General features: G+C 41.9%; 1 protein-coding gene across 1 annotated transcript in view; it reads right to left on the bottom strand.

The window, feature by feature from the left end:
- Positions 1–2,705, bottom strand: part of LOC126354849 (aspartate aminotransferase, cytoplasmic-like) — a 69,728-nt gene extending 67,023 nt beyond the window's left edge. Inside the window, exon 1 of the mRNA XM_050004835.1 lies at positions 2,415–2,705. Coding sequence (XP_049860792.1) covers positions 2,415–2,556 — 142 coding nt within the window. The 5' untranslated portion in view covers positions 2,557–2,705. The remainder of the gene's footprint in view (positions 1–2,414) is intronic.
- Positions 2,706–17,578: the final 14,873 nt, after the last annotated feature.

Below are 17,578 nucleotides of genomic sequence, written 5' to 3'. Positions count from 1 at the left end.
CCGCTTTACATTAACGCTGTTAGTGAATGACGCTTCGTCGCTATATAGAACACGTGCAAAAAATCTGTCATCGTCCCGTAATTTCTCTTGTGGCCAGTGGCAGAACTCTACATGATGTTCAAAGTCGTCGCCATATAGTTTCTGGTGCATAGAAATAGGGTACGGGTGCAATCGATGTTGATGTAGCATTCTCAACTCCGACGTTTTTGAGATTCCCGATTCTCGCGCCATCTGTCTCTTACTGATGTGCGGATTAGCCGCGACCGCAGCTAAAACATCTACTTGGGCATCATCATTTGTAGCAGGTCATGGTTGACGTTTCACATGTGGCAGCCGGCTGGGGTGGCCGAGCAGTTCTAATCGCTACAGTCAAGAACCGCGCGACCGCTACTGTCGCAGGTTCGAATCCCGCCTCGGGTATGGATGTGTGTGATGTCCTTAGGTTAGTTAGGTTTAAGTAGTTCTAAGCTCTAGGGGACTGATGACGTCAGAAGTTAAGCCCCATAGTGCTGAGAGCCATTTTGAACCATTTTTTGTGGCTGAACACTTCCTGTTTCCTTAAGTACCGTAACTATTCGGCGAACGGTCCGCACACTTGGATGATGTCGTCCAGGATACCGATAAATAGCACACGCCCGTTGGGCATTTTGATCACAATAGCCATACATCAACACGATACCGACCTTCTGCGCAATTGGTAAACGGTCCATTTTATCACGGGTAATTTATTACGAAGCAAATACCGCACTGGCGGAATGTTACGTGATACCACGTACTTACACGTTTGTGACTATTACAGCGCCATCTATCACAAAGCGAAAAAAGTGGTCCAACTAAAACATTCATATCTCTTTACGTACTACACGAATATGTAATAAAAAATGGGGGTTCCTATTTTTAAAAAAACGCAGTTCATATCCGTTTGACCTATGGTAGCGCCATCTAGCGGGCCAACCATAGCGCCATCTGGTTTCCCCCTTCAAACTAGACGAGTTTCGTTCTTTGTAGTCTTTTCGTTTGATGCTTATTTCGTGAGATATTTGGCCCAGTCACTATCAATGGACCACCCTGTATATGATGACGGCTCTATAACACGCACTTGTGATGGTACTAAAGCTAGTTTTGCAAAACAATCGTGGACTATAGCTATTTTGTCGTTATATAGCTTGTTGCAGGTTCTTTAGATGTATTGTAAAATACGTTTTATAACAGCTACTGACCACAAATCAGTTCATAAAATATTTTTAAATTGTTTTATTGTGTCTTCCATAGTCATTACCGGTTTTGAACATTTTGTTCGTCATCAGATAGCTACATTTAATCATCAGCAGTTGAATGATGACAGTGCTACGATGTCCCAGTTATTGCCGAAAACTTGAATGCAAATACACGTTGAACAAAATATTAGAAACGATTAAGGCCAACGGCAAGAAATAAAGAAATGTTTTTAAGATATTTCATGAAGTGATTCGTGGTTGAGGGCTGTTCAAACTTTTCACAGACTGTAAATATATCATTCCTCGACGATGTTAGAAATTTTCAGGAGTATTGGAGAAGGGTAGCCGTATCGATTTGAGGTAACAGATCCTGGTCCGAAAACGATAGAGTCGAAATTTATAAGAGGAAATCATTCTGATACCTCTGAGGGTGAACCTCTTCTACTGCAAGTGCTTTCCACACTCTGGGGGAGGTAGTATGGTCCAAAACAAAACAAAAATTGTTTAGTAAACATGGGTTCTAAAAGGGCGTACCTTAAGAGCTATGATCATAAGCAATGTGCTTTACGACAGCGAAGATGAACACTTCTTAATAGCTCTTAAGGTACGCACTTTAGTCGGCTGGTGTGGCCGAGCAGTTCTAGGCGCTTCAGTCTGGAACCGCGTGACCGCTACGATCGCAGGTTCGAATCCTGCCTCGGGCATGGATGTGTGTGATGTTCTTAGGTTAGTTAGGTTTAAGTACTTCTAAGTTCTAGGGACTGATGACCACAAGTCCCATAATGCTCGGCGCCATTTGAACCATTTGGTACGCACTTTAGATCCCATGTTTACTAAACTATTTTTTCTTGTTCTGGCCCGTACTATCTTCCCCCAAAATATGGAAAGCAAAGAGATTATAATAGAATAGATTCACTGTCAGAGGTAAGGAAACGATTTTTCCTTATAACTTTGGACTCGACCGTTTCCAGACCAGGATTCCTTGCCTCAAGTTGATACATTTACCTTCCTCTATCATCCCTGAAACTTTGTAACAGTATCACAGAATCACCCTGTTTACAGAATTCTCAGATGTCATGTGCTCTGTATATATTGACGTATTTTGTTGTTATCACCAGACGTACTACTCATGTCATATGGAATTATGGCTGCATATGTACACCTAAAGCGAGAGAAAACAAATTTAAAAATAAATACCTCCAATGCCGAGATCGACTTTGTTCTCGCTCTTATCTTGCATGAACTCCGTCCTCACTTTCCACATATCCAGAGGGGGCGCCACTTGCACCGGGTCGAACACAGACATGTCGTCTCCGGAAGCTGCGGTGTTCGAACCCATGGCGCGAAACGGCGATATCTGCAGGCTACGGGGAAAGAGCAAAGATGCACTACGCGTTGAGTAATCGCGACTGCCAGCTCTGACACTCTTTCTTTGACTCAAAACGTAATCGGACAGGATTCGTTGCGATTCGGGAGCGGTCGTGTATCGTCGCTGCTAAGGCTCTATTGAGGTGAGGAAGACAAGTCAGAGAGATAACGTTGCTGAAAAATAGCTGCACTTGAGATAACGTTGCTGAAAAATAGCTGCACTTGATGCGTTACGTAATAAGGGAGCACCATTCGTGTCCGCAAAGAGGGGGAGGAGGCAAGAGGGGAGATCAGCCCCCATCCGGGCTGCGGATCCTCGTACTCTTCTAGAAGTGATTTCCCGTGATTCCGGAGAACCCCTCGTTTAACCAGTTGTAGTATTGTGTGGCACATCGCAATGAGAAAATACTATTACCATCTTCTCTTTAGACAGCGCAATACCAGCCATAGATCGCGGGTCTCATTCGTTTGTGTGTCGTCCTCTTTTTCCCTAATAATGAGCACGCTGCTTTAACGCAGATCATACGAAGGCGAAAAAAGCACTGTTGTGTGCTACACCCACTTCCTCTGTAGCCTTCTTCGAAGTATTGTTGTCATGTTGGCTACGAAGCGTATCCCAACTGAAGTGGAAACAAATTTCTCGTTACAACAATCGCTAAACACAGCGCTTTTTGGAGCATTGTTGGGTTTCACATGACGCCACTGGCAGTACCGCCTCTACTACGTAATGCATTAACGGTCGTTATCACAGCAGTTTTGTTGTCATCACGAGCTCTTTATCATTGTGCCGAAAACATCAGAGAGTAGGTTACGCTGGAAGGAAGCTTAATGACTTAGGTTAGTGTGTTATGCTCATTTAACAACAAGCGAATGCTTTTGCCTGGAACATATGTTCAGACTCGAAAAATGCTAATACCGTGAACTTAAGTGGGCTAAAGATGGAAACAACGATCATCCACAATTTCCATGGCTTAGTTAAGTCGGCGACTGATGTTTTAAATAGCAAACAATTCGTCAGAACTCGTCATCTGATCGCGTTTCAAAGTAATTTGTATTTTAGAGGAGAAGGACGTCCGGCAAAACAACCAGCTTTATATTCTCTGTGGAGTTTTCCTGAGTCCTTTTTCTTTTGTGAAAACATACACACATCTTCCGATTTTCTCGATTTGGTGTCGGGTAACGAAGGCTATATAGACAGCTAACAATAATGTAAGCTGTTTTTCACGGATTTCCTCAAATCACAAAACTGATTACGTTCACTCTGCAATTTTCCATACCTATCTGACTTCGGGATGTGCACCAAATCGCTTATCGAGAAATTTAGTATGCTGTCGCATATGTACTTGATAATTTATCACTCGGTAAAGCGACTCAAAAATATTATAATGTTGATAACTTCTTATCTGAAGCCACACCGGAATGAGCTTTTTGTCCTAAAGAGCTCAAATAGCAATAAATATATCACTCTCCTATGCTACTGAAAAACTGCTATAAAAAGGGTCTAGTAATTGCTCTTGCTTTGGCTGACACTACATGTACAACTGAATGATCCTTAAGTATTCTATGAAGAGTAAAAGTATGGCTTCGCCCTAAAAAGAATGAAAACAGGTTGTGTGAATTGTGCATGCTAAGTGTTCACAGAAGAAAAGTGACTGAAAAACCTGATTTCTCTAACTTATTAGCCATTGACAAATTTGGGCAACAGCCTTACGATTGTTATTCGCCTTCAAAGCAGATCAGGTGTAATATTACATTCTTTTTGTGGTTTCATATCAAATGACGTTCTTGGTAGATATTCAAATCTTGGCCAGCTGTTTTTAAGGAAATGATTAATTACTTTATTATTTCGAACTATAATTTGTAAGTTTTTAGTTTTTATTTTATATGATTGAAGTTATATATTTTATGAATATGAGTATGTGTACATTTTGAAAGTAGTTATAGACCAATGGTGTATATGCATTATAAATTTGGTTTTTGGCTTTCCAGTTCCAAGGGTGACTAGTCAAAAGTTCTTCACAACTGGTATAGAAATGAGAGTACGTCATTGTGCACCATTAGTCCCCCATTCGGGGAAGTTCGGGCGCCGATGACAAGTACTTATTGCATTCGACGCCACATTGGGCGACTTGAGCGTCGGAGATTGGGATGAAATGATGATGACAACACAACACCCAGTCCCTGATTAGAGAAAATCCCCTGTCCCAGCTCGGAATCGAACCCAGGACCCTTGGCATGACACTCCACAGCACTGATCACTCAGTTAATAGGGCCAGACCTTCACAATTGGTCATTTTGGTACACAACCAACAGTATTCTCGTTTCTGATTTTTTCTAACTTCAGATTTTTCACATTCAGTGTTGATTTCACATTATTGATATTTGAATAAAAATATCTTTCCTACATATTTTATTACGAGGGTCGGTCAAAAAGTAATGCCTCCCATTTTTTTTCTACTTAAAAAAAATAAGTTAAGTGAAAAATTTGAATTTGGCGCCATTCCTCAAACCTCCTTCTGCAATCCACTGCAGTAGTAACTTTCTGTGTCAGCAGATGGCAGCACAGCAGAAGTTTGTAAGATGGCCGACATCGATGTTCGTTTGAGACAGCGTTGTGTGATTGAATTCTTGAATGCAGAAGGTGAAACGCCCATACGCATTCATGAAAGACTGAAGAAGGGGTATGGTGTTGTGACAGTGGATGTCAGCACTGTTAGACGATGGGTTCGTCGTTGTAAGGAAGCTGAAGGGCAAACACCGTTGACTGACGAAAAGCGGAGCGGCAGGCCGGTGAGTGCAGTGACTCCACACAACATTCAGCAAGTTGATGACATCATTCGTGGTGACTGTCGGGTGACTGCAGATGAAGTGTGTCGCATTATTTCTCTTAGTAAAGGCAGTGTGATCACGATTATCAAACAATTGGGGTACTCAAAAGTTTGTGCACGGTGGGTTCCAAGAATGTTAACCGATCAGAATAAAGAGGCAAGGAAAACAATAGCCTCCCAACACTTGCAGCGCTTCCATTTGGAGGGAGATGAGTTTCTGAAAAAAATTGTGACCAGAGACGAAACATGGGTGCATTTTTTTGAACCCGAATCAAAGAGGCAGTCAATGGAGTGGCGTCACACAAGCTCGCCGAGGAAGAAAAAATTCAAAACTGTGCGATCGGCAGGGAAAGTTATGGCAACAGTTTTCTGGGATACTGAGGGTGTGATTCTGGTTGATTTTTTGGAGCAGGGATGCACAATAAATTCTGTTCAATACGTCACAACCCTCAAAAAACTTAAAGCACGTCTTCAGCGAGTTCGCCCAACAAAATCAATGGCAGATGTTCTTCTTTTGCATGACAATGCAAGACCACACACCAGTCGTCACACCTCTGACGAGATTGTCAAAATTGGATGGGAAGTTTTGCCTCATCCCCCATACAGCCCTGACCTGGCACCATCAGACTTCCATCTGTTCGGGCCACTAAAAGAAGCTCATCGTGGGATTCATTTTGAAGATGAGGAGGCCGTCAAAACATCAGTGCGTCAATGGCTTAGGAAGCAGAGCTGTGATTTTTACCGTGCTGGGATACATGCCCTTGTTCAAAGATGGACCAAAACTGTAGAGATGGGCGGAGATTACATTGAAAAATGACAAAATGATCCTCAATGTTGTGGTTTTCAACCTATGTAATTGCATTTAAATTTCCTGACAATTAAACGTAGAAAAAAAAATAGGAAGCATTACTTTTTGACTGACCCTCGTACTTTATTTCCTAACCTTGAAGTATTTCAGGTTGGCTTGGGATGTGTGGTGGTTTTTTTATACTTCACCTCATCCACCAAACAGTTAAATAAGTTGCCACCTGGACACTCCTTTTACATACAATGTTGCCTACTTAATATTTGATCGCTATTAAGTATTTTTAATCAGGGTCCAGCTAGTCTGTTTATGCCCTGAGTCTGTGTGCCTTTTTCCTCCAACTTGACTCAGGCTTGGCCTCGACGGCTGCAGATAAAGCTCCTGGAAATTAACTTCCCGTTCCCATTCACTCCACAACATAAATAAGAAGTGAGTTCCAATTCACCTCCTTATGCAGGTTGTGATTCAAAAGTTTCAAGACTTAACTCAGAACTAGAAATTTATTGGACATTTATGGAAAGCAGACTAAAGTTCTTCAAAATACAATCCTTCAGCATTGACACAGCGGTGCCAGCACATCTTTCAAGGTTCGTAGCCTTTCTGGAAGGCCTCGAGCGTCATGCTGTCAAGGGCTCTCATCGAAGCCTGCTGGATGGCGTCGATGGAGTCGAATCGCTTCCCTTTTAGGCCTGTCTCGATTCGGGGGTAGAGGAACAAGTCACTTGGAGCGAAGTCGGGGCTGTAGGGTGGCTGCGGCAGTGTTGTCACGTTGAACTTGACCAAAGCTTCGGCGCGCGACGTGTGAGCGGTCGTCGTCTTCACCATTCCCGCGGCCATCTTCGAAACGTTTGTTCCACGTGAAAACCATTATACAGGACATGACTTCTTTCTTAAAGGCCTCTTGAGTCACACCGAGAGTCTTTGTGGCAGTTTTGTTCAGTCGCACGCAGAACATAATCGCTCTATTTTCGCGTCTCCCACTTTTCGACCGAGGTCAATGACACGCACTCACGCTACAAGCGATGCGCACTCTCCAGGGTACCGGAGGCAACTGCCGCAGTGTCCGTCCGTTCCCTGAGACCACCCTCCACTTCCCCCACCCAGCAGAACTGGTCCACACGCGCTCCCCTACTAAGAAATGAATCAGTCTTGAAACTTCTGAATCACACTTTGTATTGTCTTCAAAGTTACAACGCAATACCTGATAAATGAGGACAGCTAGCAACTCATGTATTACCTTTCTTTACTACATACATAAGAGATCGGATAGTCAACAGTTACAAAACATTTATTGTCTTTGACTTTTCGCGCTCTTAGATTTCATTGAGCTTTTTCTTCCACATTGTCCACTCCATGTAACTCCTACATCCACCTCCGCAGGTAGGGTCGTCTGCTAGCGACTGCTCCCCATTCCCATACATTCACTGGATCGTTAGCTCTGGAATCAGCACCTGCGATTTAAAACAGCTTCCCACAGTGGGATGTTCGCCACTTATTGATTACTCTGTCACAAACATCTTTTCTCTGACACATGTATTTAAGGAGGTGTGGCTGCGCGGGTTAGACATGCGGTCTAAGGGCGTCTTGTCACGGATGGCGCGGTTTCTCCCGTCAGAGGTTCGAGTCCTCCCTCAGGCATGAATGTGTGTGGTGTCCATAGTGTAAGTTAGTTTAAGTTAGATTATGTAGTGTGTAAGATTAGGGACCGATGACCTAAACAGTTTGGTCCCATAAGATAAAAAAATATTAAGCATGTGTTTGTTTTCAGAGGTTTATCGAACCACTTGCGCACTCTTTCTCTACTGTTCCGCTCTCCAAGAGCATGCAGGAAAAACTAACACTTAAATCTTTCCATGCGAGTTCTGATTGCTCTTATTTTATTACAATGATAATATACCCTTTTTAGGTGAACGCTAACAAATTAATTTCGTGTTTGCAGGAGAAAGCTTGTGTTTGACATTTCTTGGTTGGGTCAGGTTTTAATGGTACTACTTTCTGCTGACTACACAGCGGTGGCTGCCTAAGTATGTCATGCTGAACGATCTGGAACAGAAGCAATGACCACCTGCCTTGGAATGTAGTTCTTCCTGGAGACTTACCCAGCATTGGAACATCAGTGTGAAACACAGGGGTGGTTGGCATTTGCTGATCACGCAATTCGATGACTGTTTTCGACTGACTGTGGCAGTGGTCTGATTACAGCTCTAGCTCCGTCTTCTGTTTCTAGTACTCTGATAATGTATCCCATTTCAATCTGTCCTTCCTAACAAAAAAAAAATCCACCCTCGGATTCCTGTCGAAAATCTTGGAGTGACATATCACTAATTTGATTGCAAGTGTTTACATTTCACATTTTCAGCCTCAGTCACAGTGAGACTTGGTCTTTTTCGCTATTTACACTTCTTCCGACCTCGCCAGCACTTGGCTTGCATATGGAGTGTTCGTTCACAATTAATTCTTTCGTTTGTTAGGCTACTTCTTATTGGTGAGAAGGTATTGGCTTCACTGTCTGCGAGGGAGCAGGTCCCACGGCGGACTACTTGTACTAGGATCCGATTTGCTCTAATCCACTTTTCCTTGCATCATCTTCTCTAACTTTACTCTGTAAGTAGGCTGTTTAGGTTTTTGTATTGGTAACGCCACGTAGCGCTCTGTATGAAAATCACTGGCTGTGCTGTGTGCAGTCTGTGGCTGGTTTGCATTGTTGTTGGCCATTGTAATGTTGGGCAGTTGGCTCTTAACAGCGCGTAGCGTTGTGCAGTTGGAGGTGAGCCGCAAGCAGTGGTGGATGTGGGGAGAGAAATGGCGAAGTTTTGAAATTTGTAAGACTGGATATTATGAACTGCTATATATATTATCACTTTTGAACACTATTGAGGTAAATACATTGTTTGTTCTCTATCAAAATCTTTCATTTGCTAACTATCCCTATCAGTAGTTAGTGCCTTCCGTAGTTTGAATCTTTTATGTAGCTGGCAGTAGTGGCGCTTGCTGTATTGCAGTAGTTCGAATAACCAAAATTTTTGTGAGGTAAGCGATTTGTGAAACGTATAGGTTAATGTTAGTCAGGGCCATTCTTTTGTAGGGATTTCTGAAAGTCAGATTGCGTTGCGCTAAAATTATTGTGTGTCAGTTTAAGCACAATCTTGTATAATTGTTCAAAGGGGACGTTTCATATGAGTCTTACAAATTTCAAAACTCCGCCATTTCTCTCCCCACATTCACCACTGCTGGCGGCTCACCTCCAACTGCACTACGCTATGCGCTGTTAACAGCCAACTGCCCAACACTACAATCGCCAACAACAATGCAAACCAGCCACAGGCTGCACACAGCCTAGCCAGTGATTTTCATACAGAGCGCTACGTGGCGTTACCAATATAAAAACCTTAACAGCCTACTTACAACACTAATAACTCAATACCTAACGTTAATGGCTGTTGAGGAAAATACATGTACTATGGGCCTAAGGTTTTTCTTAATCTATGTGGAACAAAAATGACATACGCAAGTAGAACCGTTTGTGCACTGCTGCCCTATTGATCGACAATACTAGCTTGTGTGCAGTTCTCGGTTTGTGCACAGTCCTTTTCCGCCATATTTTATATCTCAGCAATTGGGAGAAGAATGTGCTCATACTTCCAAGACATCGTAGCTGGGGAAACTGCACAAACTCTCGTAACCTATTACTATTTTCACTCTTTACAAATTCTTTAATAATTCTTGTCGCTCTGAGAGATTTATCCAGTGATAACACAGGCCCAGCAACGGGCACTACACATGTACTGTGCAATAATCCTGTAGTTTTCCCAGATACAAATGGATGCCAGTCCCACCTGTACTGTACAATTCTTAACCTACTGCTAAGCGCAATCTCGGTCCCACTTCTGTCTTACACAAAAAGGACAAAACCTCTTGAATTCCTTTACTTCCACATGTTGTTGTGGTCAAAAGCTTTCTCTAAGTCTACAAATGCTAGAAACGTATGTTTGCCTTTCCTTAATCTTTCTTCTAAGACAAGTCGTAGGGTCAGTATTGCCTCACGTGTTCCAATATTTCTACGGAATCCAAACTGACATTCCCCGAGGTCGGCTTCTACTAGTTTTTCCATTCGCCTGTAAAGAATTCGCGTTAGTATTTTGCAGCTGTGGCTTGTTAAACTGAGAGTTCGGTAATTTTTACATCTGTCAACACCTGCTTTCTTTGGGATTGGAATTATATTATTCTTGAAGTCTGAGGGTATTTCGCCTGTCTCATACATCTTGCTCACCAGATGTTAGAGTTTTGCCAGGACTGGCTCTCCGAAGGCTGTCAGTAGTTCTAATGGAATGTAGTCTTCTCCTGGGGCCTTATTTCAACACAGATCTTTCAGTGATCTGTCAAACTCTTCACGCAGTATCATATCCCCCATTTCATCTTCATCTACATCCTCTTCCATTTCCATAATATTGCCCCTAAGTACATCGCCCTTTTATAGACCCTCTATGTACTCCTTCCACCTTTCTGCTTTCCCTTCTTTGCTTAGAACTGGGTTTCCATCTGAGCTCTTGATATTCGTACAAGTGGTTCTCTTTTCTCCAAAGGTCTCTTTAATTTTCCTGTAGGCTGTACCTATTTTACCCCTAGTGAGATAAGCCTCTACATCCTTACATTTGTCCTCTAGCCATGCCTGCTTAGCCAATTTGCACTCCCTGTCGATCTCATTTTTGAGACGTTTGTTTTCCTTTTTGTCTGCTTCATTTACTGAATTTTTATATTTTTTCAATTCATCAATTAAATTCAATATTTCTTCTATTACCCAAGGATTTCTACTAGCTCTCGTCTTTTTGCCTACTTGATCCTCTGCTGCCTTCACTACTTATTCCCTCAAAGCTACCCATTCTTCTTCTTCTGTATTTCTTTCCCCCATTCCTGTCAACTGTTCCCTTATGCTCTCCCTGAAACTCTGTACAACGTCTGGTTCTTTCAGCTTATCCAGATCCCATGTCCTTAAATTCCCACCTTTTTGCAGTTTCTTCAGTTTTAATCTACAGGTCATGACCAAGAGATTATTGTCAGAGTCCACATCTGCCCCTGGAAATGTCTTTACAATTTTAAAAACCTGCTTCCTAAATCTCTGTCTTACCATTATATAATCTATCTGAAACCTGTCAGTATCTCCAGGATTCTTCCACGTGTACAACCTTCTTTTATGATTCTTGAACCAAGTGTTAGCTATGATTAAGTTGTGCTCTGTGCAAAATTCTACCAGGAGGCTTCCTCTTTCATTTCTTAGACCCAATCCATATTCACCTACTACGTTTCCTTCTCTTCCTATTGCTACTACCGAATTCCAGTCACCCATGACTATTAAATTTTCGTCTCCCTTCACCATCTGAATAATTTCTTTGATTTCATCATACATTTCTTCAATTTCTTCATCATCTGCAGAGCTAGTTGGCATATAAACTTGTACTACTGTAGTAGGCGTGGGCTTCGTGTCTATCTTGGCCACAATAATGCGTTCACTACGCTGTAGCTTACCCGCACTCCTGTTTTTTTTATTCATTATTAAATCTACTCCTGCATTATCCCTTTTTGATTTTGTATTTATAATCCTGTATTCGCCTAACCAAAAGTCTTGTTCCTCCTGCCACTGAACTTCACTAATTCCCACTATATCTAATTTCCACATATCTCGAAACATTTCACGGACTTACCCACTATGCCACTTCATTTGCTTCGTTGGCTGCTGTTGGTTCTGTTCTTGAACATCGCGTATTGAGAGACTAAGAGTGCTTTGGCTGGTGACGTCACAGCGAACAGCGCATCTCACATACTGGTGGTATCTCAGCACTTTCGCTGTTTTGAGGCAATGCCGCAAGACGAGAAGATATTGAAACATAACTAAGAAACACCATTGTGACCCTTTATCATTGTTTTAATTTATCGAAACTGTACCACGGCTTACACCTGGATTAACTGTAACGATACCAATGCGTATGTAGGAGGATAAGAGTGAAGAAACTACAGGATAAGGAAATCAAGCACAAGTACATAACAGCGATCTCAGAACGGTACCAGTTAGTTGAATGTAGTCGAATACAGTCATTGGAAAAGGAATGGACAAGGTACAGGGACACAGTACTATAAGTGGCTAAAGAATGTCTTGGAACAGTAGCGTGTAAAGGTAGGATGAAGCAAACAGCATGGTGGAATGACACAGTCAAGGCAGCCTGTAAAAGGAAAAAGAAGGCGTATCAAAAATGGCTACATACTAGAACTCAGGCAGACAGAGAAAGTTATGTTGAAGAAAGAAACAAAGCCAAACTGATAATTGCAGCATCCAAGAAGAAATCTGGGGAAGACTTTGGAAACAGGTTGGAGACTATGGGTCAAGCTGCTGGAAAACCATTCTGGAGTGTAATTAGCAGTCTTCGAAAAGTAGGTAAGAAGGAAATGACAAGTATTTTGGACAGGTCAGGAAAACTGCTGTTGAATCCTGTGGATGCCTTGGGCAAATGGAGGCAAAGTTTTGAAGAGTTGCTCAATGTAGGTGAAAATACGATCAGCAATGTTTCAGATTTCGAGGTAGAATGGAATAGGAATGATGATGGAAATAGGATCACATTTGAGGAAGTGGAGAAAATGGTCAATAGATTGCAGTGCAATAATGCAGCTGGGGTGGATGAAATTAAGTCGGAATGTCAGGTCTTAAATGGCTACACAGAATAATTGAAATGGCCTGGGAGTCGGGACAGGTTCCATCAGACTGGACGAAAGCAGTAATCACACAAATCTTTAAACATGGAAACAGAAAAGATCGTAACAACTACATAGGTATCTCTTTAATCAGCGTTGTGGGTAAAATCTTCTCAGGTATTGTTGAAAGGAAAGTGCGAGTATTCGTTGAGGACAAATTGGATGAAAATCAGTGTGGGTTTAGGCCTCTTACAGGTTGTCAGGACCAGATCTTTAGCTTACGGCAAATAATGGAGAAGGGTTATGAGTGGATCAGGGATTTGTATCTATGCTTTATAGATCTAGAAAAGGCATATGACCGGGTTCCTAGGAGGAAGTTATTGTCTATTCTACGAGATTATGGAATAAGTGGCAAACTTTTGCAAGCAATTAAAGGTCTTTACATGGATAGTCAGGAAGCAGTTAGAGTTGACGGTAAATTGAGTTCATGGTTCAGAGTAGTTTCAGGGGTAAGACAAGGCTGCAACCTGTCTCCACTGTTGTTCATATTACTTATGGATCATATGTTAAAAACAATAGACTGGATGGGTGAAATTGAGATATGTGAACACAAAATAAGCAGTCTTGCATATGCAGATGACTTAGTTGTGATGGCAGATTCGATTGAAAGTTTGCAAAGTAATATTTCAGAGCTAGATCAGAAATGTAAGGAGTATGGTATGAAGATTAGCATATCCAAAACGAAAGTAATGTCAGTGGGAAAGAAATATAAAGGGATTGAGTGCCAAACAGGAGGAACAAAGTTGGAACAGGTGGACGGTTTCAAGTACTTAGGATGCATATTCTCACAGGATGGCAACATAGTGAAAGAACTGGAAGCGAGGTGTAGCAAAGCTAATGCAGTGAGCGCTCAGCTAAGATCTACTCTCTTCTGCAAGAAGGAAGTCAGTACCAAGACTAAGTTATCTGTGCACCGTTCAATCTTTCGACCAACTTTGTTGTATGGGAGCGAAAGCTGGGTGGATTCAGGTTACCTTATCAACAAGGTTGAGGTTACAGATATGAAAGTAGCTAGGATTATTGCAGGTACTAGTAGATGGGAACAATGGCAGGAGGGTGTCCACAATGAGGAAATCAAAGAAAAACTGGGAATGAACTCTATAGATGTAGCAGTCAGGGCGAACAGGCTTAGATGGTGGGGTCATGTTATACGCATGGGAGAAGCAAGGTTACCCAAGAGACTCATGGGTTCAGCAGTAGAGGGTAGGAGGAGTCGGGGCAGACCAAGGAGAAGGTACCTGGATTCGGTTAAGAATGATTTTGAAGCAATAGGTTTAACATCAGAAGAGGCACCAATGTTAGCACTGAATAGGGGATCATGGAGGAATTTTATAAGGGGGACTATGCTCCAGACTGAACGTTGAAAGGCATCATCAGTCTTAAATGTTGATGATGATGATGATGATACCAATCCGTTCTCCATAACGTGTACTACCACCACAAAAAAAATCAAATTAAAAAAATTCATTAATCGTTTTTCACTGTGATCAACATCTTACTTTCTAAAAGGGTCCACAACGTGAAAATATCTTTTAGCTCAATCTTAATAGCACCAACGCATTTTCTGTAACGTGTGCACCAAGGGGAGATGTATTTTGTGACCACCGTAAAAAAGATTTACGAAACACAAATTTCGTTACTTGTCGTTGACTTGTATTTACAACATGCTTTTTAAATATATATAGATCTCTAAGAATGGTCCTGAACCGGAAATTATTAATATGACGTTTGTCGCGAAAAGCTGTGTTTACTACTAAGACTTAAACTTTTGGGTTAAATGTCATGGAAAAAATTAAAAAAATTACGGAATCTGACATAAGAAATCATTAAAAACAATAAATATTTTTCCAAACTTTAACTATAATGTGCACGACTAGATTAAAATATTTTCAAAAGGTGGGCACTAAGTACCCCTGCCCCCTTATATTGCGATCGTTAATGAACTAAGTAGTACCTGTTCACTATTCTCCCAGATTACATGTCCTGATATTCTTGATTCAGTCATGATGTAAAATCCTGCATGATGCCCATCTTTAATTACTAATATATTACATGACTATAGAAGTGTAGTCTATGAATTTATCTAGCAGTTTGAAAATGTTAAATCTAATGAGTTAAAAATTCGGTGCCAATGTCATCAAATATGGTTGTTATGCAGTGACCAACCTGTACCTATTTGTTAGTTTCTACAGGTTTTGTAACTATTTAGGAGAATTTTCTAGCCAAATTTTTGTTATCAGTTCTGTAGCGGCAAATAAATCAGTATTGTTACATGTTCATGCAGAAAGCGAGCAGCATCTTTAAGTATCAGTGTGCAATACTAATATGCCTCGACTGGGGCTTCATTAAAAATCTAATCCAGGGGATTAAATACCTAATATCGCCTATCCATAACGTGAATCTAACAACAGTGAAAACTGAAGGGTGGTGACGCTATGAAGACCTTAGAATTGTATCATCCATGAATTCAACTCTAAAAGTATGTTCATATAGGCCCATAGCCTAAAACTAACATTTTATGTTATTCTTTGTTCATTAGATTAAATTAGTTCCTGAACAGCAGGGAGGTCTGCGTAACTGTCCCTTCTCAACCTCCCCCCTCCCCGTAACCCCAACTATAAACTTTGTGCGCTGCGCGGGATTGGCCGAGCGGTCTTGGGCGCTGCAGTCATGGACTGTGTGGCTGGTCCCGGCGGAGGTTCGAGTCCTCCCTCGGGCATGGGTGTGTATGTTTGTCCTTAGGATACTTTAGGTTAAGTAGTGCGTAAGCTTACGGACTGATGACATTAGCAGGTAAGTGCCATAAGATTTCACACACATTTGAGCATTTTTGAAATTTTGTGTATTTGGAATTCAAACTGTTATTAAATGTTTTTATCAATAACACAAAAATACGAAGAAAATTTGTTGCTTGTTGAGCTGTGCTCAAAACTTTGGTTATGTTTCTTGTGCAGGTTCCCTCAACAACGAGAAGTCCGCTGTAAAAATCTTTGAATTATCACTCGTCTTACCATACCTCTCTCTCTAAAAGGTGGAGTTAAGTAGTGTTCATTTCGTTTATATGTGTCCAACACAACGATGTATAAATGCCGGCCGGAGTGGCCGAGCGGTTCTAGGCGCTACAGTCTGGAACCGCGCCACCACTACGGTCGCAGGTTAGAATCCTGCCTCGGGTATGGATGTGTGTGATGTCCTTATGTTAGTTAGGTTTAAGTAGTTCGAAGTTCTAGGGGACTGATGACCTCAGAAGCTGTCCCATAGTGCTCAGAGCCATTTGGACCATTTGTGTATAGATAGATCATAATAAGTGTTCCTCTCCATTCTACCAATTGCAAAAATATCTCAGGAATCGAAAAATTTCGAGATTTACTGCTTCAGTGAATTTTCGACTGGAGGAAGAAACGCAGTTGTATATAAAGGGAGACAATTAATTGTTGAACTATATGAAAAAAAGTAAATTAGTTAGAAACTACGGCGTGCTCACACTTTATTCAACATGTAAGCGTCACTACAGATTTTCGGATTTAGGTTATGACATGTTCGATATGCCTATCATCATTGGCGGTGATGTGGCGCAGACAAATAGTGAAATTCTACATGACCCGCTGAAGTGCTGGAGCATCGATCTACGACCTCCTGAAAGACGGTTTTCAGCTCGGCAATGGTTTTGTGGTTACTGCTGTACACCCTGTCATTAACACAACCCCACAGAAAGGAGTCGCGTGTGTTCAGATCTGGGGAATATGGCGGTCAATCGAGGTCCATGCCAGAGGCCTCTCGGTTGACCCAGAGCCAGAGTACTCCTCCTGGAAATCAAACAGTCTCCTGCTTCCAGACCTATCTTGCATGAACCACATCTTGTCAAAACCAGGGTCGCTTTGGATAATAAGGATTAAATTATCTTCCAAAACCTTCACACACCGTTTGGTAGACATCGTGTGATAAAGGAATATTGCACCGATTATTCCGGGACTGGCCACTACAAACCACAAAGTCACCTGTTGAGGCTAAAGAGACTTCTCTATCGTGAAATGCGGATTCTCAGTTCCGCAAATGTGCCAATTTTGCTTATTGACGAACCCATCCAAATGAAAGTGGGCTTAGTCGTTAAGCCAAACCATATAACGCATGCTAATCCCCATCATGCCCTGCTGCCAACCCTGCAGTTTGAACGTCCTAACGCAAACCGTTCAGAAGTTATGATGAGTTTATTTCATATAGCCCAATAATTGTCACCCTGGAATTGGTTTCATGTTTACAACTACTTTTATTAACATATACTACCAATACATAATTGAGTGCCAGGTCCTGGTTTCCAGTTGTGTCTGCGGCCATTAATGGCCCCTCTCTTTCTTCACTTGGGGCACTAGGAAATCTAAATATTCGGAAACCACTTTTACAGTGGTCAGTGCAGTTCACAGCTGAGCAGCAACCAATATTTACGACGAATTCTCCAGCACATTTAATTAGAAATTTTTACCCACATTGTGACTCATAGCCGGCCGGGGTGGCCGAGCGGTTCTAGGCGCTACAGTCTGGAACCACACGACCGTTAGGGTCGCAGGTTCGAATCCTGCCTCGGGCATGGATGTGTGTGATGTCCTTAGGTTAGTTATGTT

Source organism: Schistocerca gregaria, chromosome 3 (genome assembly GCF_023897955.1).
Source record: "Schistocerca gregaria isolate iqSchGreg1 chromosome 3, iqSchGreg1.2, whole genome shotgun sequence".
Lineage (NCBI taxonomy): Eukaryota > Metazoa > Arthropoda > Insecta > Orthoptera > Acrididae > Schistocerca > Schistocerca gregaria.
Note: the sequence above shows the minus strand (reverse complement) of the source record. Positions and strands in the feature narration are given on the sequence as shown.